The sequence below is a fragment of the Gymnoscopelus braueri genome (assembly GCF_963280865.1).
Source record: "Gymnoscopelus braueri genome assembly, chromosome: 15".
NCBI lineage: Eukaryota > Metazoa > Chordata > Actinopteri > Myctophiformes > Myctophidae > Gymnoscopelus > Gymnoscopelus braueri.
Window position 1 is genome coordinate 43,381,680 of NC_137620.1, and position 25,819 is coordinate 43,407,498.

At 38.5% G+C, this 25,819-nt stretch overlaps 1 protein-coding gene across 1 annotated transcript; it reads left to right on the top strand.

Annotated features, from left to right (window-relative positions):
• LOC308102158 (uncharacterized protein) lies at nt 1-25,819 on the top strand (the record flags this gene model as incomplete). The annotated part of the gene is made up of 13 exons (XM_080451759.1): nt 1-256; nt 2,002-2,346; nt 10,681-10,847; nt 13,942-14,185; nt 17,947-18,066; nt 18,422-19,852; nt 19,976-20,139; nt 20,228-20,448; nt 21,227-21,353; nt 21,852-21,952; nt 22,271-22,403; nt 23,663-23,825; nt 25,812-25,819. 13 exons carry the CDS (start codon nt 1-3, stop codon nt 25,817-25,819), a joined length of 3,480 nt encoding a protein of 1,159 aa, XP_080307885.1.

Here is a 25,819-nt window from a genome sequence, read left to right on the forward strand (position 1 = left end):
ATGGAGAAGAGGACGGTGAGGTGGGACAGACCTGACCTGAGGGGGTCACCATACGTGCACCGTCTCCAAGATGGACGTGTGGATTCTGAGGGTCAGATCTCGTCGTACAAACAGAGGACGTCTCTGTTTCCTGATCAGTTGTCTCGTGGTAACATCTCACTGAAGCTGACCAGGGTGAAGCTCTCAGATCAGGGAACATACAGGTGTTCTGTTCCAGACCTGAACCAACGCTACAGTGACATCCAGCTCCTTTTTGGTAAGATTTACTGTTCAAAACATGGATGAAAAACAACAATAAAATAGAATGACTAAATAGTTTTCATTAAACTGATATGTTATTACTTAAACAAATGTTTGTGGTATTGTGAGGGATCCTGATAATATATTAATAATAATAAACCAGTTCTTCCTGATAGCTGTTATTCATTCAACAAGGACTGTCACCCCCCCCCCCCCCCCTCCCCATCATAGGGTGATTTTATATGTGACATAAAAGTGTAACAGTTATACTTTGTAATAATAATTTAATCTACAAAATGATCCTAAAGTAATGTTGAATTGTTGATGGTATGGATTCAGTTCAGCAGCATAACATTATATTTATCAATGATAAATCTGTTCATGGAAATTAAAGTAACTTGTTCTACTGGATCATAATAAAATAGTTTAAATAATAGTTAAGAAACACTAAAGTATTTATGTCTGAAAGGCTTAAAACTATACTTATATATGATACTTATAGACCTACAAGCAGTGTGACTGACTAGCAGTGGCGTAGTAACTAAGTACATGTACTGAAGTACTGTACTTAAGCACAATTTTGAGGTATTTTTTACTTTACTTGAGTATTTCCAATTGTCTTTACTTTTACTTTTACTCCACTACATCTCAGAGGCAAATATTGTACTTTTATTCCACTACAATTATTTGAAAACTTTAGTTACTAGTTACTTTGCAGATATAAATTATTACGTTATAAAACATTAATTTACAACTTTAGCCCTATTTTACACCTAGGCACCGCAACGCGTTGTGAGCTTGTAGATCTGCTATTTTCAAACATTTTAACAGAGTACTTCTACATTAAAGTATTGATACTTTTACTTAAGTAAAACATTTGAGTACTTTTTCCACGTGTGTGTGTGTGTGTGTGTGTGTGTGTGTGTGTGTGTGTGTGTGTGTGTGTGTGTGTGTGTGTGTACACATTTTATTCCTGCCCAAAGCTTGTCTCTTTTTTGGGTGCGCTATCCCTTTAAGACCGGGAACACATACTACTGTGTCATATTACAAGCTCATAGCGCCGCACCGAGTGCCGTGCTATGAGCTTGTAGATCTGCTATTTATTTTTTTTATCATGAGAACTTGTGCAAATCTATATATATATATTATTTTTTTTCAAATCTTTGCTTCTGGGTATTCTACAAATGTCTTCTAAATCCTAACAGTTAAAAAAAACAACCTATGTTGCTATAATCAGTGGTTCTCAAACCTTTTCATGTCAAGGACCCCCAAAATGATATGTATTTGGTCGTGGACCCCCTTTTAAAAAATATGTTGTTCCGGGGACCCCCCAGAGGCAACGATTTGAGTTAAAAATGTAAATATTTTCAAAGATTTGCACACGATTTCATCATATTTTTTATTTATTTAAATAGCAGACCCCCCCCCCATGAAGCATGCGTACCGTGTTTTAACTGTGTGTACGAGGCCTTAACCGACACAGATGTGTTCCCGGATAGAATGGTGCATTGTGCACAATGACACAACATATTTAACACACGCACGCATGCACGCACGCACGCACGCACGCGCAAGCAGTGGTGGAAAAAGTACTCAAAAGTTTTACTCAAGTAAAAGTATCAATACTACAATGTAGAAGTACTCTGTTACAAGTAAGAGTCTGGAATAAATAATGTACTTGAGTAAAAGTACAAAAGTATTGGTATCAAAATGTACTTTTACACATTAATATCTCTACACTAAATCCATGTTTTGTTGTAGTACAACAGGTGATTGGTTCATCTCAGCCTGTGATGGCCATGGTGGGAGATGATGTCATCCTTCCTTGTCGCATTGAACCTCCTGTCAACATGGAGAAGAGGACGGTGAGGTGGTGGAGACATGACCTGGGGTTATCATACGTGCACCTTCTCCAATATGGACGTGTGAATTCTGAGGGTCAGAACCCGTCATACAAACAGAGGACGTCTCTGTTTCCTGAGCAGTTGTCTCGTGGTAACATCTCACTGAAGCTGACCAGGGTGAAGCTCTCAGATCAGGGAACATACAGGTGTGAAGTTTCACACCTGTACCACTACCGCTACAGTGACATCCAGCTCCTTGTTGGTAAGATTTACTGTTCAAAACATGGATGAAAAACAACAATAAAATAGAATGACTAAATAGTTTTCATTAAGCTGATATGTTATTATTTAAAACAAATTGTGGTAGTGTGAGGGTTCCTGATAATATATTAATAATAATAAACCAGTTCTTCCTGATAGCTCTTATTAATTCAACATTATTGTACTTTTACTCCACTACAATTATTTGAAAACTTTAGTTATTAGTTACTTTGCAGATATTATTACGTTATAAAACATTCATTAACCACTTTAGCCCTATTTTATACATAGGCTATTTGAAAATAGCAGATCTACAAGCTCACAACGTGTCACACCGCGTCACGTTGTGAGCTTGTAGTTTTCCAATTTTCAAACATTTTAGTACTTTTACTTTTGGTACTTTAAGTACATTTTGATACCAATACTTTTGTACTTCTACTCAAGTATATTTTTAATTCTGGACATTTACTTGTAACAGAACACTTCTACATTGCAGTATTGATACTTTTACTTAAGTAAAGTGTGTGTGTGTGTGTGTGTGTGTGTGTGTGTGTGTGTGTGTGCGAGTGTGCGTGTGTGCGCGTGTGCGCGTGCGTGCGTGCGTGCGTGCGTGCGTGCGTGCGTGCGTGCGTGCGTGCGTGCGTGCGTGTGTGTGTGTGGAGCAGATTTAACCCTTTAAGGCCAGGAACGCATACTGTGTCATATTACATTTTTAACTATAACCATTATTTTATACTTAAGCCTATTCAAAAATAGCAGATCTACAAGCTCATAGTGCGGCACCGAGTGCCGTGTTATGAGCTTGAATAAATCTAAAGTGACACAGATGTGTTCCTGGATAGAATGGGTGGTAGCACTTTATATTAACTATACACTATAAAGCATTAGTTAAGCATTAGTAAATGCTTAATTCCTCATGAACTAATCCTTAGTAAAGCATTATTCATACAGTACTAAGCATTAGTAAACACAGTTATAAATGTTTCAACTATACACTATTAAGTATTAGTTAAGCACTAGTAAAACACTTAATTCATCATTAATTCATCATTTGTATAGCATTATTCATACATTACTAAGCATTAGTAAACACAGTTATAAACCTTTCAACTATACACAATTTACAATTAGTTAAGCATTAGTAAAATACTTAATTCATCATTAATTCGTCATTTGTATAGCATTATTCATACATTACTAAGCATTAGTAAACACAGTTATAAACCTTTCAACTATACACAATTTACAATTAGTTAAGCATTAGTAATTACTTAATTCATCATGAATTCACCATTTATATAGCATTAATAATACATTAATAAGCGTTTGTAAACAGTTATACGCGTTTTATTGCCCATTGATAATCTAATCTTTAATGTGCTTAATGATTGTATTCTCATACTTTGTAAATGATAGTTATTTATGAGTTGTTAATGGTTCATACGATCATTTAGAAAGTCTAAGTAAACACCATATACAAACCACTTGGATGTACATTTATGCGGACATTTGTACATGGTTAATGAGTGAGTTAATAAATGTCTTATAAACACTTATTCATACTCAATGAATGATTTATTAAGGTAGTTACTACTTGTTAGTTAAGTATTTTGCGTGAGCCCATCTAAAGTGAGGACTATCTATGCCTTATAAAGCATTTATAAATGAGATAGCGTGAGCCCATCTAAAGTGAGGACTATCTATGCCTTATGAAGCATTTATAAATGAGATAGAAGCAGTGATATAGAAAATGCCGATATTTATTGCAACAATTGAGACAGAACATGGCCCGTGCAGTGTAAAAATAAAATGAACATGCTTGTGCTGTATGAAAATAAACAAACAATATGCAATGCTATAAACATGTAAACATGGCTGATAAATTAAATAAACATTTTACTTCATGAAAATAAACAAACAATCTGCTATGCAATAAACATGTAAACATGGCTGATACATTAAATAAACATTTTACTTTATGAAAAGAAACAATCTGCTATGCTACAAACATGTAAACATGGCTGAAAAATGTAATAAACATTCTTGTACTGTATGAAAAAAAACATTCTGTGTTCTGCGCCTTCACTATGCATATAGCCACCCTTGCAGAGCTAGGCAGACAGTATAAAAAAAAATCTGTTTGGAGGCAAAGTCTTGTTTTGGGTTTCTTCTTTAAATTATCTTCTTTGGTTTTTCTTATTTGTAGAACAGCAATGACATGGAAAACACATTGAATGGATTTGTTAAAATGTGTACTGAATAATGTTTTCCACAGTAAATATGTAAACCTTTTAACAATGCTTTAAAATAAATGAATTAACTTGCAAACATGAATTAAGCAGCTAAACATTCACACAGTTGCAATGATTTTAACATTGCTCCCTATAATGGCATTACAGCATTAGCTCAGAGCAGAATAGCCTATAAGCTAACATGACACTGATTAGCAACAAACATGACGTTTTTACCACAGACAGAATACACAGTTGGGCTGTGAAAAAGGTACTAGCAATCATGTTTCATCATTACTGAGACAATACATCACAAGGACAGTACTTACAGACACAGCTGCACATAGCTTTGCTGTATGCTAAACAGGAAGTGAATGCATACTGCAGGTGTTGCCAGATTTAGCAAAAAAAACAAGCGGCTAGGTCTTTGAAAACAAGCCCAAAAAAGAAAGCAACTAGGCTCGGTTTTACCACTTTACATCGGCAATTTGAAAATAGCAGATCAACAAGCTCACAATGTGTCTCATCAAGACCCGTTGTGAGCTTGTAGATCTGCTATTTTCAAAAAATATAGAAAAAATGTGGGGACCACTGGTTTAAAAAAAACATTAGAAAGCAAGCCCAATTAAGAAACTACACTTTAAAAAAAAGCCACAAATTGTTTATTATAAGCAGACATGGCAACACTGCTAAACAGGAAACTCATTGATATGGGGCTCCCCAACTCCCTACTCCCCTACCTGGCCACGCCCACAGTGGGCAGGTAGGTGGACAATGTAATAACAATTTGGGGCTTTTTTTTAAGTGTAGTTGCTTAATTGGGCTTGCTTTCTAATGTACACATTTTAACAAATCCATTCTATGTGTATTTCATGTCATTGCTGTTCTACAAATAATAAAAAACCAAAGAAGATAATTTAAAGAAGAAACTCAAAACAAGCCGTTTTTCTTTTTTTTTACCTTCTGATGTTAACTGTCTGCCTAGCTCTGCAAGGGTGGCTATACCCATAGTGAAGGCAGAACCCAGATTTATTTTTTTCATACAGTAAAGAATGTTTATTACATTTTTCAGCCATGTTTACATGTTTATAGCATAGCAGATTCTGTATGGTTTATTTTCATAAAGTACAATAATGTTTACTTAATTTATCAGCCATGTTTACATGTTTATAGCATAGCAGATTGTTTATTGTTTATTTCCATAAAGTACAATGTTTATTTAATTCTTCAGCCATGTTTACATGTTTATAGCATAGCAGATTGTTTATCGTTTATTTTCATAAAGTACAATGTTTATTTAATTTATGAGACATGTTTACATGTTTATAGCATAGCAGATTGTTTATTGTTTATTTTCATGAAGTCAAATGTTTATTTAATTTATCAGCCATGTGTACACGTTTATAGCATTGCATATTGTTTGTTTATTTTCATACAGCACAATAATGTTAATTATATTTTTTACACTGCAAGGGCCATGTTCTGTCTCAATTGTTGCAATAAATATTGACATTTTCTATATCACTGCTTATATCTCATTTATAAATGCTTTATAAGGCATAGATAGTCCTCACTTTAGATGGGCTCACGCAAAATACTTAACTAACAAGTAGTAACTACCTTAATAAATCATTCATTGAGTATGAATAAGTGTTTATAAGACATTTATTAACACACTCACTAATCATGTACAAATGTCCGCATAAATATACAACCAAGTGGTTTGTATATGGTGTTTACTTAGACTTTCTAAATGATCGTATGAACCATTAACAACTCATAAATAACTGGTTTGTAAATTGATATAATACCTAATTATAAATGTTGAATCTATCATTTACAAAGTATGAGAATACAATCATTAAGCACATTAAAGATTAGGTTATCGATGGGCAAAAAAACGCTTATAACTGTTTACAAACGCTTATTAATGTATTATTAATGCTATATAAATGATGAATTCCTGATGAATAAAGTACTTACTTGCTATATAAATGATGAATTCATGATGAATTAAGTACTTACTAATGCTTAACTAATTGTAAATTGTGTTTAGTTGAAAGGTTTATAACTGTGTTTACTAATGATTAGTAATGTATGAATAATGCTATAAAAATGATGAATTAATTATGAATTACGTTTTTTACTAGTGCTTAACTAATATTTAATAGTGTATAGTTGCAACATTTTTAACTGTGTTTACTAATGCTTGGTAATGTATGAATAATGCTTTACTAATGATGAGTTCATGAGGAATTAAGCATTTACTAATGCTTAAAGTTGTACAATGCAAAATCACAAATAACGATTTTTAGCAACCTCTGCTGGTCACTACCGTCACTGCATACAATTTCCCTAGTCCTCGATTACCCAGAATTCCATTCGTTTTCACCGGAAGCCGGAAGCGTTTCAAAAAGCGATCTTTTAATTGTTTTATACTATCTACGGATCGTTTCTCTTAGCCAGTGGAGCATTAGTTACCATGAGCTGTGCTTTCTTTTTCTGTTCTTTTTCGATCTCCCAATTCTACATTCTCTTAAAATCAGCGTGAGGTTCCTTTTTGTTAATAGCGCGGTAGTTCCTGGCCAAACAGGAAACCGTTGCGGTAGTTCCTGAGGACGTCGGCCACGACGTCATGACGTTGGCCAGGAACGTCATTTTCCCGGGAAAGTCCCCCCCGTACACGTTCAATAGAAAATATATAAATAAAAGGCTTCCGGGGGTGAAATTCACGGAGTGGGTGTTGTGAAACTTTTGCCACTCGCAAAAGATATACAATTTAACTTTAGTTTTGTTGAAAACGTTACCTAGTATTACTTTAACTAATGCTTTATAGTGTATAGTTATTATAAAGTGCTACCGAATGGGTTAATAGTGGTGTATAGTGGTACACCACCCTGTATTTATACACAATAACACAACATATTTAACACACACACACACACACACACACACACACACACACACAAACGTCCTAATAAAATAAAAACATGTCCCCAATCAGACAGTATGCCATACTGTCTGATTTTAATGTTTTCAAGGCAAAAAAACAAACCATGTCACTCTTTGCCTTTCAAGAATATTCAAGGCAAAAAAGTACCATATGTCACTGCTATGTGCTAAATACTAGTAAATGCAAGCTTCAGCCATACACCATTGTGTATGTATGTATGTATGTATGTATGTTTTGCAGTTTGACATTGGCAGTTGTTTGCAAAATGTGAAAAAGTTAATAATAAAAGTATGCTTTGGAAAAGGGTATGAAATACGTAGGCTGTACATGATTTGAACCTCCAAAATGTACCCTGCCTTCACCTAGCATTGTTTATGCCCTAATGACATCCACAGCTTTTATAGCAATTGTTCAAATGAGGCCTTAAATGTGAAATGTTCTACAACAAGCATGTTCAAATCGGATACAGGTGGGCACTAGGGACATCTGGGCATTTTGATGTACAATTGGCTATTTTGTTGGCTATAATGGCTATAATGTTATATTAATGGTATTAAGTAATGTAAAGTATACATGATGTGAACATGCACTGTACATCATTATTAGACTTAATGTTATCCTTCAACCAACCATTTTCCCAGCGCTATTTTCCCATCAATCAGCTGACAACACACACACACACACACACACACACACACACACACACACACACACACACACACACACACACACACACACACACACACACACACACACACACACACACACACACACACACACACACACACAGGTGCATTTACTTGCTCACCTGCTGCAGGTCTTTCAGAATATCCAGCACAGTGTCGGGGCTGTTATCATCTCAGCAGCCTTGGATTTTCTTTGCAGTATTTGGATCATTAAACATTGCACTGTTCAGCTGGCAGTCCATGCTGTTGCAGCTCAGTCCGTGTCTAACTAACTATACGCTATATACCATGCACGTGCACACATAGACATGAAAGGGGGCTTGAGCCCCTGCCCTTTTACCCGTTGCTAAAAAAAAAGTGCCCTCTCCAGACTGGACAAAAAAAAAAAAAGGAAGAAAAATTCAAGGCTGACGGAAATGCCAGTGGATGTGTTGGATGCAGCTCAAAGTGAACTTTTCTCAGGTATCTAGTTTGTCGCCGTACGACCTTCCTAGCCCGTGTTATTAAAGAAAAACGGGCGACAATGGCCAAAAATCAGCGACCGAAAATTGGCGAAAGTGGCCGTTTTCAAGATGTTTTGGCCATTATCTCTGGAACGGAATGTCCAATCTGCTCAGTTCAAAGCTTGTTGGGTGCGTGACTTTGAGGCCATTAAGAACGCAGTGATTGGGCCTAAAAGTATGATAATTGTCCGTGAAACAAAATCCAAAAAGTACCCTTTTGAAATTCCAGCCCCTGCCTCTCCAAATCCTTATGCACGTCCCTGCTATATACTAACGTAACCTCACATGCAGCAACTTATTTTCGGTAGAGTAATGTTAGATGCACCTTTATTTCGTGTCGCCAGCATGTTATGAAACCTCCCTCTGATATACAGTAACTCTGGTCCAGAGCTTTGTAGGGAGTTCTAACCTGGTGCTACAGAGTCAGACAGAGTCCGTTTGACACAAGGTGCAGATTCAGAAGGCTCTGACACATCTCCACTCATGGACTTAAACACAGTTTATCTTCCCACTGTTTGTTTTAAGAACAAAGTATTTTCTTTTTAGAAAGGCCAGGGCATATTTTGTTTTCTTCCACGGCACGGCCACCACAGCGCACACTTCTCCTCGCACGTAAATGAGGAAATCTCACAAGCATGCACACACACATACAGTAAACACACACACACACGCGCGCGCGCGAGCGGCACCCCCAGGGTCCTAGCGCCCTTCGCATACAACACACAGATACATAGTCGGGCAGACAGATGCACTGCCTGGCGCATGCACAGAAAACATTTTTTTTTCTCCATCGTTGGGCCGTGTGCGTCCATTCCCTAAAAGTAACGAGTACTTTTCAGCCTTCCTAGAAAATGACTTACTCAAGTAAAAGTAAAATATTTGTCTTGGAAATGTACTCGAGTAAGAGTAATAAGTATCAAATAAATCTAATACTCAAGTAAAGTACAGATCCTCAGAATATGTACTTAAGTACAGTACTCAAGTACATTTACTCCGTTACTGTCCACCTCTGCCCATTAAAGGAATAGTTCACTCCCAAAATGACTTATTTTCTATCGATTACACACCCATAGAGACTTGAATTCATGCAGATGTTTTGGTTTTTATCGCATTCTTAAGCCAATAATTTGATGACTGGCGGTGTCCAGGGCCGCAGGAAGGGGTGTGCGAACTGTGCGGTCGCACAGGGCCCCGCGCTTGGGGGAGCCCCACAAAAAAACGATGAACAGAATCACATTTATTAAGAGTTATAAAAAGAAATAACCGCAAATAACCACCAAAAACTCTGAAATATCCGCCCAAAACCGCAAAAAAAATCACGCGCGCGCGCTCCTACCGGATACATAAGCATCTTTCAGCCAGTCATCAAATTATTGACTTAAGAATAAACAAGACAAAAACAAAATGTGTAATTGACAGAAAAAAATACTTTTTTGGGTGAACTATCCCTTTAAGACCGGGAACGCATACTGTGTCATTTTACATTTTTAGCTATAACCATTATTTTATACTTTTGGCTATTCAAAAATAGCAGATCTACAAGCTCATAGCGCGGCACCGAGTCTCAACATGGAGAAGAGGACGGTGAGGTGGGACAGACCTGACCTGGGGTCATCATACGTGCACCGTCTCCAAGATGGACGTGTGAATTCTGAGGATCAGATCTCATCATACTATGAGCTTGAAGAAATCTAAAGTTACACAGATGCGTTCCTGGATAGAATGGGTTAATAGTGTATAGTGGTACACCACCCTGTATTTATACACAATAACACAACATATTTAACACACACACACACACACACACACACACGCACACACACACACACACACACACACACACACACACACACACACACACACACACACACACACACACACACACACACACATCTATCTGAATATAAATTAAACATTACACATTAATATCTCTACACTAAATCCATTTTGTTTTGTTTTAAGAACAACAGCAGGTGATTGGTTCATCTCAGCCTGTGATGGCCATGGTGGGAGATGATGTCATCCTTCCTTGTCACATTGAACCTCCTCTCAACATGAAGAAGAGGACGGTGAGGTGGGACAGACCTGACCTGGGGTCATCATACGTGCACCGTCTCCAAGATGGACGTGTGGATTCTGAGGATCAGATCTCATCATACAAACAGAGGACGTCTCTGTTTCCTGAGCAGTTGTCTCATGGTAACATCTCACTGAAGCTGACCAGGGTGAAGCTCTCAGATCAGGGACCATACAAGTGTTCTGTTCCAGACCTGAACCGCTACAGTGACATCCAGCTCCTTGTTGGTAAGATTTACTGTTCAAAACATGGATGAAAAACAACAATTAAATAGAATGACTAAATAGTTTTCATTAAGCTGATATGTTATTACTTAAAAAATAATTGTGGTAGTGTGAGGGATCCTGATAATATATTAATAATAATAAACCAGTTCTTCCTGATAGCTGTTATTAATTCAACATTATTGTACTTTTACTCCACTACAATTATTTGAAAACTTTAGTTATTAGTTACTTAGTTAATATTATTACGTTATAAAACTTTCTTTAACCACTTTAGCCCTATTTTATACATAGGCTATTTGAAAATAGCAGATCTACAAGCTCACAACGTGTCACACCGCGTCACGTTGTGAGCTTGTAGTTTTCCAATTTTCAAACATTTTAGCACTTTTACTTTTGGTACCTTAAGTACATTTTGATACCAATACTTTTGTACTTTTACTCAAGTATATTTTTAATTCTGGACATTTACTTATAACAGAGTACTTCTAAATTGCAGTATTGATACTTTTACTTAAGTAAAACATTTGAGTGCTTTTTCTCTCTGTGTGTGTGTGTGTGTGTGTGTGTGTGTGTGTGTGTGTGTGTGTGTGTGTGTGTGTGTGTGTGTGTGTGTGTGTGTGTGTGTGTGTGTGTGTGTGTGTGTGTGTGTGCGCGCGCGTGGAGCAGATTTAAGACCAGGACCGCATACTGTGTCATATTACATTTTTAACTATAACCATTATTTTATACTTTAGGCTATTCAAAAATAGCAGATCTACAAGCTCATAGCGTGGCACTTGGTGCCGCGCTCTGAGCTTGAAGAAATCTAAAGTGACACAGATGTGTTCCTGGATAGAATGGGTTAATAGTGTCTAGTGGTATAACACAACATATTTAACACACACACACACACACACACACACACACACACACACACACACACACACACACACACACACACACACACACACACACACACACACACACACACACACACACACACACACACACACACACACACGTCCTATTAAAATAAAAACATTTCCCCAATCAGACAGTATGCCATACTGTCTGATTGCATTGTTTTCAAGGCAAAAAAACAAACCATGTCACTCTTTGCCTTTCAAGAATATTCAAGGCAAAAAAGTACCATATGTCACTGCTATGTGCTAAATACTAGTAAATGCAAGCTTCAGCCATACACCATTGTGTATGTTTTGCAGTTTGACATTGGCAGTTGTTTGCAAAATGTGAAAAAGTAAATAACAAAAGTATGCTTTGGAAAAGGGTATGAAATAAGTAGGCTGTACATGATTTGAACCTCCAAAATGTACCCTGCCTTCACCTTATTGTTTATGCCCTAATGACATCCACAGCTTTTATAGCTGTTCAAATGAGGCCTTAAATGTGAAATGTTCTACAACAAGCATGTTCAAATCGGATACAGGTGGGCACTAGGGACATCTGGGCATTTTGATGTACAATTGGCTATTTTGTTGGCTATAATGGCTATAATGTTATATTAATGGTATTAAGTAATGTAAAGTATACATGATGTGAACATGCACTGTACATCATTATTAGACTTAATGTTATCCTTCAACCAACCATTTTCCCAGCGCTATTTTCCCATCAATCAGCTGACAAACACGCACACACACACACACACACACACACACACACACACACACACACACACACACACACACACACACACACACACAGACACAGGGGGGTGCATTTACTTGCTCACCTGCTGCAGTGTGTGTGTGTTAAATATGTTGTGTTATTGTGTATAAATACAGGGTGGTGTACCACTATACACCACTATTAACCCATTCGGTAGCACTTTATAATAACTATACACTATAAAGCATTAGTTAAAGTAATACTAGGTAACGTTTTCAACAAAACTAAAGTTAAATTGTATATCTTTTGCGAGTGGCAAAAGTTTCACAACACCCACTCCGTGAATTTCACCCCCGGAAGCCTTTTATTTATATATTTTCTATTGAACGTGTACGGGGGGGACTTTCCCGGGAAAATGACGTTCCTGGCCAACGTCATGACGTCGTGGCCGACGTCCTCAGGAACTACCGCAACGGTTTCCTGTTTGGCCAGGAACTACCGCGCTATTAACAAAAAGGAACCTCACGCTGATTTTAAGAGAATGTAGAATTGGGAGATCGAAAAAGAACAGAAAAAGAAAGCACAGCTCATGGTAACTAATGCTCCACTGGCTAAGAGAAACGGATGACTTAAGAATAAACAAGACAAAAACAAAATGTGTAATTGACAGAAAAAAATACTTTTTTGGGTGAACTATCCCTTTAAGACCGGGAACGCATACTGTGTCATTTTACATTTTTAGCTATAACCATTATTTTATACCTTTGGCTATTCAAAAATAGCAGATCTACAAGCTCATAGCGCGGCACCGAGTCTCAACATGGAGAAGAGGACGGTGAGGTGGGACAGACCTGACCTGGGGTCATCATACGTGCACCGTCTCCAAGATGGACGTGTGAATTCTGAGGATCAGATCTCATCATACTATGAGCTTGAAGAAATCTAAAGTTACACAGATGCGTTCCTGGATAGAATGGGTTAATAGTGTATAGTGGTACACCACCCTGTATTTATACACAATAACACAACATATTTAACACACACACACACACACACACACACACACACACACACACACACACACACACACACACACACACACACACACACACACACACACACACACACACACACACACACACATCTATCTGAATATAAATTAAACATTACACATTAATATCTCTACACTAAATCCATTTTGTTTTGTTTTAAGAACAACAGCAGGTGATTGGTTCATCTCAGCCTGTGATGGCCATGGTGGGAGATGATGTCATCCTTCCTTGTCACATTGAACCTCCTCTCAACATGAAGAAGAGGACGGTGAGGTGGGACAGACCTGACCTGGGGTCATCATACGTGCACCGTCTCCAAGATGGACGTGTGGATTCTGAGGATCAGATCTCATCATACAAACAGAGGACGTCTCTGTTTCCTGAGCAGTTGTCTCATGGTAACATCTCACTGAAGCTGACCAGGGTGAAGCTCTCAGATCAGGGACCATACAAGTGTTCTGTTCCAGACCTGAACCGCTACAGTGACATCCAGCTCCTTGTTGGTAAGATTTACTGTTCAAAACATGGATGAAAAACAACAATTAAATAGAATGACTAAATAGTTTTCATTAAGCTGATATGTTATCACTTAAAAAATAATTGTGGTAGTGTGAGGGATCCTGATAATATAGTAATAATAATAAACCAGTTCTTCCTGATAGCTGTTATTAATTCAACATTATTGTACTTTTACTCCACTACAATTATTTGAAAACTTTAGTTATTAGTTACTTAGTTAATATTATTACGTTATAAAACTTTCTTTAACCACTTTAGCCCTATTTTATACATAGGCTATTTGAAAATAGCAGATCTACAAGCTCACAACGTGTCACACCGCGTCACGTTGTGAGCTTGTAGTTTTCCAATTTTCAAACATTTTAGCACTTTTACTTTTGGTACCTTAAGTACATTTTGATACCAATACTTTTGTACTTTTACTCAAGTATATTTTTAATTCTGGACATTTACTTATAACAGAGTACTTCTAAATTGCAGTATTGATACTTTTACTTAAGTAAAACATTTGAGTGCTTTTTCTCTGTGTGTGTGTGTGTGTGTGTGTGTGTGTGTGTGTGTGTGTGTGTGTGTGTGTGTGTGTGTGTGTGTGTGTGTGTGTGTGTGTGTGTGTGTGTGTGTGTGTGTGTGTGTGTGCGCGTGCGTGCGCGCTTGGAGCAGATTTAAGACCAGGACCGCATACTGTGTCATATTACATTTTTAACTATAACCATTATTTTATACTTTAGGCTATTCAAAAATAGCAGATCTACAAGCTCATAGCGTGGCACTTGGTGCCGCGCTCTGAGCTTGAAGAAATCTAAAGTGACACAGATGTGTTCCTGGATAGAATGGGTTAATAGTGTCTAGTGGTATAACACAACATATTTAACACAAACACACACACACACACACACACACACACACACACACACACACACACACACACACACACACACACACACACACACACACACACACACACACACACACACACACACACGTCCTATTAAAATAAAAAAAATTCCCCAATCAGACAGTATGCCATACTGTCTGATTGCATTGTTTTCCAGGCAAAAAAACAAACCATGTCACTCTTTGCCTTTCAAGAATATTCAAGGCAAAAAAGTACCATATGTCACTGCTATGTGCTAAATACTAGTAAATGCAAGCTTCAGCCATACACCATTGTGTATGTTTTGCAGTTTGACATTGGCAGTTGTTTGCAAAATGTGAAAAAGTAAATAACAAAAGTATGCTTTGGAAAAGGGTATGAAATAAGTAGGCTGTACATGATTTGAACCTCCAAAATGTACCCTGCCTTCACCTTATTGTTTATGCCCTAATGACATCCACAGCTTTTATAGCTGTTCAAATGAGGCCTTAAATGTGAAATGTTCTACAACAAGCATGTTCAAATCGGATACAGGTGGGCACTAGGGACATCTGGGCATTTTGATGTACAATTGGCTATTTTGTTGGCTATAATGGCTATAATGTTATATTAATGGTATTAAGTAATGTAAAGTATACATGATGTGAACATGCACTGTACATCATTATTAGACTTAATGTTATCCTTCAACCAACCATTTTCCCAGCGCTATTTTCCCATCAATCAGCTGACAAACACGCACACACACACACACACACACACACACACACACACACACACACACACACACACACACACACACACACACACACAGGGGGGTGCATTTACTTGCTCACCTGCTGCAGGTCTTTTAGAATATCCAGCACAGTGTCGGGGCTGTTATCATCTCAGCAGCCTTGGATTTTCTTTGCAGTATTTGGATCATTAAACATTAGTTCAGCTGGCAGTCCATGCTGTTGCAGCTCAGTCCGTGTCTAACTAACTATACGCTATATACTAACGTAACCTCACATGCAGCAACTTATTTTCGGTAGAGTAATGTTAGATGCACCTTTATTTCGTGTCGCCAGCATGTTATGAAACCTACCTCTGATATACAGTAACTCTGGTCCAGAGCTTTGTAGGAAGTTCTAACCTGGTGCTACAGAGTCAGACAGAGTCCGTTTGACACAAGGTGCAGATTCAGAAGACTCTGACACATCTCCACTCATGGACTTAAACACAGTTTATCTTCCAACTGTTTGTTTTAAGAACAAAGTATTTTCTTTTTAGAAAGGCCAGGGCATATTTCGTTTTCTTCCACGGCACGGCCACCACAGCGCACACTTCTCCTCGCACGTAAATGAGGAAATCTCACGCACGCGCGCGCGCACACACACACACACACACACACACACACACACACACACACACACACACACACACACACACACACACACACACACACACACACACACACACACACAAGATATGCGGGTATATATATATAGGGGCATTTCGGGCATTTTAATGTCCCTTTAATGTAAAGGCTTGTTATGAATTATTGTTTGGTATTTGTAGCTTTCTGCACCAAATTATTGCCTTTTGATTGATGTGTAATCAATAAGGAGACTAAATTATTGTTTTAAATTCCAATTCATAATTGTAGATGTTGTTTAACAGTAAATCATAAACAAAAAAAAGACATCCCTGGACACATGGGCCTGTTATAGCACCACCAGGAGGCCGCTTTTTGCAAAAAATAAATAATTTTATATTACTCCTACAAATGTCATCCAAACATTGGTAGGCCTACACATTATCTCTATAGTCAAGTGATCAAGACGGATCCGTCAGATTTTTCATATTCCATCCTGATTGGCAATATCCGAACATTGCTGGCCCACAATAACAATAATAATAATTTGCTATATACACTGTACTGTTTCCTCATACTTCCATACCTAACTTACTGTATGGGGGAACACATACAAAACAATAGTAAAACCAATCCAATCTTTATGTTACAAAAAAAGGCCATAAGAATCATTAATAAAACTGACTATCTTGCACCTACAAATCCACTCTTCATCTGTAAAAACACATTAAAATTAGAAGATATAGTCCACCTCAACACTGCAGTATACATGTAAGAGGTACATAACAATACACTACCACCATGCATACAGGAGCTGTTTACAGTGAGAGAGGCCCGTATTAAAGAAAACAAATGCAAGGACCAACACAAAAGGCACATGTATATCTGTAATAGGGGTTTTATGTATGAAATAGCCTAGATAAACAACTAAAACTGTGCACATCAATCATACAATTTAAAAAGATGTTTGAAAATGTAAGTATTTAATAAATATTAACAAAATTATGAAAATATCCAAATCAATAGCAATGATAGCAAGTATTAAGTAATAAATATTAATTATCAGCTTAAACACTGCAAATAGACCAAATGCATTTATTATTATATATCAGTAATACATGCATGTATAGGTCAATCAGAAAAATACATATTTGGCATATAGCAGACATGGAAATGTGGTATGCACATGTGTGTACATAAACGTCTATTTATGTACATAATATATATATATATATATATATATATATATATATATATATATATATATATATATATATATATATATTTTATATATGCATGGGTGTGGTGTATGTATTTGCGTATATGTGAGGCGGTGTGTGTTTATGTGCTATACAGTATTATATTTGATATGCATACACTATAGATTGCTTAATGTGTATGATTGAGTATTTCTACATTCTTGGTTTGTTTCATGCAAACATTTGTTGACGTAATTATTGTTTTCAGTTTGTCAAGCTAACTAAAAACTGTGCATTCATTCAATCATTCAACAGCAGGAGTGACTGCAGGAGTGAATGCAGGAGTGATTGCAGGGATTGCGTTTACAGTGATCATCATCATCATGGTCACATCAGTTCTGGGATATTTCTACTGGAAAAAGCAGAAGAAAACTAGTAAGTGTTAAAGTGATTTATCAATATTTTTTTTCAAATACACATTTGATAAATCATCTACTATATGCATCTACAATGATAATAATGTGAATATGGAAAATGATTAGTGCCTCCACACTGATGATTCACTGACTCACATCTCTACTGTTACAGTACAACAATGCAGACACTGTGTGTGTGTGTGTGTGTGTGTGTGTGTGTGTGTGTGTGTGTGTGTGTGTGTGTGTGTGTGTGTGTGTGTGTGTGTGTGTGTGTGTGTGTGTGTGTGTGTGTGTGTGTGTGTGTGTGTGTGTGTGTGTGTTGTATATAAGGGAGGCTACCTCACAATGTGACATTTCCATGAAAACCATTACAGAGCCAGCAGAATCCATTGAGATGCACATGAGTCAGGAGGAGTCAGGAGAGGAGCAGCAGCTGAGAGACGACAGCATTCCTGGTCCATCACCAGAACCACGAGAAGGCCTCCACATCGGTGAAAGGTGGTTGTTAGAGCAGCTTGCAAACACTGATGAACATAACGTTTCTAAAGTTACATCACCAAAACCACAAGAATGGAGCCCTGTCAGTGTAAGATGGAGGCGAGAGGAACTTCCTAACACTGATGACTCTGATGTTACCAAAGTTACATCACCAAGACCAGGAGAATGTCTCCACACCGGTGAAAGACGGAGGCCACGGTTAGAGAAGCTCGCAAACGCTGATGGCCGCGAAGTTACCAAAGTTACTTCACCAAAACCACAAGAATGTAGCCCACAGTTAGAGAAACCTCCAAACACCGATGACTATAAAGTTACCAAAGTTACTTCACCAAAACCACGAGATAGAAGCTCCGTCAGTATAAGATGGAGGCCAGAGAAGCTTCCAAACGCTGATGACTGTAAAGTTACCAAAGTTACATCACCAAAACTACGAGAATGGAGTCCACAGTTAGAGAAGCCTCCAAACGCCGATGACTGTGAAGTTACCAAACTTACTTCACCAAAACCACAAGAATGGAGTCCACAGTTGGAGGACCTTGCAAATGCTGATGACTCTGAAGCTACCAAACTTACTTCACCAAAACCACAAGAATGGAGTCCACAGTTAGAGGACCTTGCAAATGCTGATGACTCTGAAGTTACCAAACTTACTTCACCAAAACCACAAGAATGGAGTCCACAGTTAGAGGACCTTGCAAATGTTGATGGCTCGGAAGTTACCAAACTTACTTCACCAAATCCACAAGAATGGAGTCCACAGTTAGAGGACCTTACAAACGCTGTTGACTCTGATGTTGTCAAAGTTACTTCATCAAAACTACGAGAGTGGAGCCCAGTCAGTAAAAGATGGAGGCCACAGTTAGAGAAGCTCGCAAACACTGATGACTGTAACGTTACCAAAGTTGGGAGTCTTGTTTTTGTGGAAGGTTATGAATTCCGCATTGCAAAGGGAAGTGATGGAAATGAGGTCTTCTTGGGGTTAAGAGAGGATGGCACTGAAGTGGCAGTGAAGAGAATGACTAAATCCAACCATCATGTGTTGAAGAAGGAGAAAAACTTTTTAGGTCTTCCAGACCTTGATGATCCTTCGATTGTACGATATGTTGACTTTCTAGAGGATAAGAACTTTGTTTACCTTGTTCTACAGTTATGTGAATACACTCTGGAAGAATACATCACTGAACACAATCTTTCTGAACTGAACAGAAAACAGCTAGCAGAGCAGTTTCTCAAGAGTTTAAGCATTCTTCATTGTCATAATCCTACAATTCTCCACCGGGATATCAAGCCCCAGAATGTCTTGATTGGTAAGCATAGCAATAAGAAAAAAAACAAGCAAATAATATCAGTAATCTAAGCAACTTATGCTGAATTTATCTTTGCTCAATATAAAACCCTTCAGTTATATTGATCTACTCACTTTGTCTTAGATATTCGAGGCAAGGCAAGATTGGCAGATTTTGGAATAAGCCGACTACTACCTGAAGGACAAACAACCCTGTTCACAAGCGTTGCAGGAACCAAATGCTGGAAGGCAACGGAGACTTTGGATGCACACAGTGATATCCCATATAAAAGAAGCTCTGATATCCAGGTTGTTCTTTTTCATTCTGCGTGAGAACAATTTGATTGAAGACAACAGCATACAAATGTTCTTACTCATTCTCATGCTCATTCTTAAGGTTGCTGGGATGTTGATATATTACATCCTGTCTGGAGGACACCACCCATTTGGCAAAGGAGCTAGATGTGAAACCAACGTTCTGGATGGAAAGTACGATCTGCACCATGTTCAGGATGTGGTTGCCAAGGATCTCATTGAGAGGATGATCAATAAAGACCCAAACAAAAGACCTAGAGCTGAGGAATGCTTGGTTCATCCCTTCTTTTGGTCAAACGAGAGGTAAGATAGAACATTTTGCATTGCGTTATTCATTTATTCTCAGATAAACATTATTTCAGCTAATCTTAATCATTTTATCCACTGGTAAGGTACATATATTTTAGTCTCATGCTTTCAGAATTATTATAAATGTAATAATAATAATAATTATTATTATTATTATTGTCTCACATGCCACCTTTTTCACATTGTCCTTTCATAAGGCCACCAGGAGGCCGCTTTTTGCACAACATAGTTTTTGATATTACTCCTACAGATTTTGTCCAAGACAGATAAGTCAGATTTTTGGGCGGTGAAACCGCCCCTATAAGTGAGATTTGGAAAAATTTACAAATATCTTGGGCAGTGAAACCGGCCCTAAAAGTGAGGTTTGGAAATTTGTACAATTATCCTGCGCTGTGATTGGCCAATCACAATCTATTCAGGACTGTGATTGGCCAGTGTCACATGACACATGTGCATAGCCCTATATAAGCAACCATAACTTTACAAAAAACATAAATTGGTTTTTGTAAAGTTATGGTTTCGTTCATCATAAAGAGTGTTTCAATAAATGTATTTATCTTTTGTACATGATTGGTTGACTCCATTCAGTATTGTGATTAGCTAGCAAGACACCGCCCACTTCCCACAGGGTGTGATTTTTCATATTCCATCAACATTGCTGGCCCACAATAGCCTACCTGACCTGGCGGAGACCTATGCTCCGAAGAGCACTTTTTCTAGTTGTTATTATTATTATTATTAATACATTTATTATTATTATTATTATTCCCAGGAGAGCAGAGTACTTGAGAAGGATTGGACATCTAAAGGAAATGGAGAACTGTCTAAATGACGAGGATCTCATCAGGAGGTTAGACCAGTATGGTGAGCAGGGACAGTTCAACACATGGAAACACAAGGTGACTTTATTACTCATAGTGTGAGGAACAATAGATAGAGAACAATGTTTACCTTGCTTATTGTAAGTTACTCTGGATAAAGGGTGTCCGCTAAATACCTACTTTGAAAATGGTATGTACACCGTTTCTTAAAGGCATTAAATAGGGTCTTAGAGAAATAAAGGGCAGAAGGAATAAAATTGAGAAAAGAACAAAAGCTCAAAATGCTATTCATAGAATACATTAGAGACAATGTAGTGTCTCAGTAAACTAGGATCACAGGTAAACAATGAACCTAGCATCTGTCTAAACAACAATAAAAATAATGTGTACATTGAACCTATAACATACCAGGTGAACAATGAACTTAGCATCTGTCTAAATCTAAATAACATTTTAACCTTGCATATAAAATGGTAAAACACTTGCTTTGCCAAGGTAACTAGAGCCTAATGTCATGCTCTCATTCATCATTATGTTCCGAAGTGAATTAGATCTTTAAGTTGCATGATTTTACAGTTCCCACAGGAGTTGGTCCAGAGGTTGGATGATGAGAAGAAGTCCTACCCTGAGAACTCATTTGGATTGCTACGCTTCACGCATGATCTCCATCAGCACTAGTAAGTAGAATTGCTTTTAAAAGGTTTTGTTGTGTGGTTGTAGGGCACCCCCTACCCTCCTTCAAAACCGCCACTAACCCTAACCCACCCAGTACCAATTGTCTATGTAATCCTGGGCACTACCTTCCCTCTGCCAACCTAGGGAGGCCAGGGCCGAGCTCATGCCTCCTTCAATGCATGAGAGCCGTCTGACCTTCTTATCGCCTGACAGGGGAGAGTTTCCCTGGTTGGATGTAAAATGGACGTAAAATGTCTTTCCATGAGTTGTGTTCCTTATGTCACTGCTCACCTTCAGTGACCACTACTTTGTGTTCACAGTGCTGAAGATGTAGCAGGTATTGACCTGATGAAGATGTTTCCTGATCTGTTTGGAGGAGTTTACAAGTTTGCCAAAGAACAAGACTGGAACTCAAGGCCCTCCCTGAAGGACATGTTTGTAACAGCAGATGATGTAAAGTCCCCAAACCCTGAGAGCAAGACCAGTCTCAGTCTACCAGTCCAGGAATCAGGACCCAATGACTCACAGTGACTTGAAGGACTCATGATTCATGAGTCCAATAGACTCATAACTGTAATCTGACTGCAGTCTAGATGGTGTCTGTGAGTGAGGGCAGTGGTGAACAGTAACTAAGTTTATTATACGGCTTGGTTGAATGCTCGATTCTGATTGGTCAATCACCGAATTCACCTCTGAACTCTAATAACAAACCGCTGTCTAATCAGAGCACCTGAGCACCTGCTCATATCAACCTGTCTAATCAAAGACTTAGAGCACCTGCTCATATCAATCTGTCTAATCAAAGACTCAGAGCACCTGCTCATATTAATCTGTGTTGCTTGATTTTGTGCCGTATCCAACATGGCAGCCATGTAAACAAACAAACATTATCATTTACAGCTGAACATTGCTCTCAAGAATGATTTTGAAAACATTTGAAGTGAGAAATAGAACTCCCCGGACCGCTGGCCTAGAGGTTCGGGCACCTAGGCTGCAAGGTAGTGTTCGACTCCCAATCCCGACGACCTTTGCTGCATGTCACTCCCTGTCTCTCTCTCCCCATTTTCCTGTCTATATATATATGCTGTACTATGTATTGTAAAGCATCCTTGAGTTTTTGAAAGGCGTTATTATTCAAGGAGTATTCATGTTTTAAGGGGTACAGGCAGCTTATAGTCCGTCTGTCTGTCCGTGAATAGCTAATCTCCGGCACCGTTGGACCGATTGGTGTGAAACTTTTGCAAGGTGGTAGCAAGGGAATTGGCCTCATGGTGGCGCTACAACAGGCCAATTCATGCAGTCAAAAAAGTATATATGTTTTTCCCTGGATTCCTTGGATCATGACGCAACTCCCCAGATTCCATTCCGATTGACTACAATCGTCTTTCAACGTTTGTGGGAGGAGCCTGTTTTGCACAAAATGCCACAAATCATGAACGCAGCCACCTCCTCCCAGCTCACTTCCATCAGCTCAAGTGGCTCAGGGTAGAAGAGAGGGCATCATGATGAAGTTGTGCAGAGTGCAGAACATAGTGAGCTACTCAGTTCCTGGCTATCTCTGTGAATATTTCACAAATGTCAGGGATGTTCATAGTCACACCACCATTGAACATGTTTATAGATATATGTGTACTATGTTTGGTTTTCTATATTGTATTGATGTTGTAGATGGTATATTGTGAATAATTATGTGTCTGATGTATATCCCCTAGAATGTGCCCAGTCCACCATTCAAAGTAACAGATGCTAACCCTAACCCTCCAGAAGTCTCGCGAGACGAGATTTCACCCGTGACGTCATCCACGTCTGTTTGTAAACACTACGGCGGCCCCTTTGGGACAAAAACCCTGTGGAGGGTTTTCCGTCGATATGAAGGTCAGATCCCACCAAAAAGAAAAAGAGAAAGCTATTAAAATACGTGATCTAGCGCATGGCCCATAGACTCAGGTTTTTAGCTGTGATGGACTCGGTATGGTGTTATGATTTATTTCTACTGTACCACTCGCCCTAGGATATAATATCATATGAAAGGTAAGAAAAAGGTCATGCGGAATTCTCCTTTAAGTTCTGTTACACCTTAGTGGTTAAGGGGGGGGGGGGGGGGGGTGACGTTCCTGTCACACAACGATTTGGTGGCTCCCTGTAGTATCTGTGAGGACCCCCCAGGGGTCCCGGACCCCCTGTTGAAGACCCCTGTATTACAGTATATTTTTATTCATGGATCGATCATGTTACGGCCAATCAGTCTGCTCATGTTTCCCCCCCTACCCCCCCCCCCCCCCTTCCTATGATGTATCATGTTGTAAATATGAAATAAATATAAACATTCAACATAATATGGTTTATAACATTATAACAGGATCAGCTAAGGAGTGTTGGTGATGGTGTGACTGCTCTTATCCCATTAAAGGACAACTTTGTGTTTTTTTACAAAACAAGGTTTCTTTCATTAGTTTGTAATGATACTAATAGATGAGTGTTAAAATGTAGTGACTTATTGCTTTCTATCATTTTTGCGATTTTTAATTGGGGACGGGGCATTCAGGTAATTGGTAAATTTGCTATTTTTTTGTGTCTCTACGAGGCGGAAGGCATGGAGTTCAGGGTAGAACCTCTGCCCCACATCTTTCACATCGGCCTGTTATAGCGCCACCAGGAGGACGATTTCAGCAAAACACATTATCTTTATGTTACTCCTACAGATTTTGTCCAAAAAATCACGCAAATCGGTACACTGTATCTCTATAGTCATGTGACCAAGACGGATCTGTAGGATTTTTTCATATTCCATCCTGATTGGCTAAGATTGGCTTCCAAAGTTCCAAGTGCAGGAGTGACCCGTTTTGTACAAAATGCCTCAAATTATGAACGCAGCGTCCGATTGCCGTGAAACTTTACACGCACATTCCCTCTACACCAAGGAGGAAATTCCAATTTTTTTTAATCAGCCTCATGGTGGCGCTATAACAGGCAGATTCACGTTTTGGCCTATAACTCTTGAACTGTAGGTCATACTATCAACATATTTTTTCCCCTGGATTCCGTGGCATTTCTTCCTTACATTGTAAGATCATGTAAAAAAAAAGCCATGATATTTTGACAGTGAATTATCTAAATAGGAGGCACTCAGTTCTAGGCCTGTCACAATTATTTAAGATAATAACAACATTTTTTGCATAATCGTCATTATCGTTTCCATGTTGAAAAAATGTTCATATATTTTCATATTTTCGGAAAATAGTGGAAATATCCGATTTACAAGCTCAAAACACGTCACGCGTTTTGAGCTTGTAGATCTGCTATTTCCACTACTCATACAAAGTTATTAAATGATGTAAGTTATGTGTCATATCTGCCCCGTGCACCTTTTGTTTTATGAATCCTAAATCCCATTCAGCAGCAGTGGCTCAGGAGGCATACGGCCCGTCTCGGCATTGTCGGGAAAGGCTCCCGGTTCGATCCCCGGCTCCTTCCTTCCGGGCTGCGTGTGTGGACGTGTCCTTGAGCAAGACACTGAACCCCTATAACTGCTCCTGATGAGCATCATGCATGCTTTCCTCTGCCGTCAGGTCAGTCCCCAGAGGATTAGCTTCATGTGCAACATTGTTTTCTCACTCAGTCAACAAACCAACATACAGTCACGCTCCGCTCCTCAGCCCTGGGACTTTGTCTGTGTTTATTAGTTTGTGGACTTTTACTGTGTATTCCTGTTCTGTTTTAGTCTTCTAGTTCTGTGTAGTTTGTTGCCTTGGTGTTCTGTATGTTATTTATGTAGTATCGTTCCTATTGTTTCCTATCTGCTTAGTTATCTGTACCTGTCTTGTCTAACCAGTCCTGTGATTTACACCTGTGTCCTCTTAGTCCCCTAG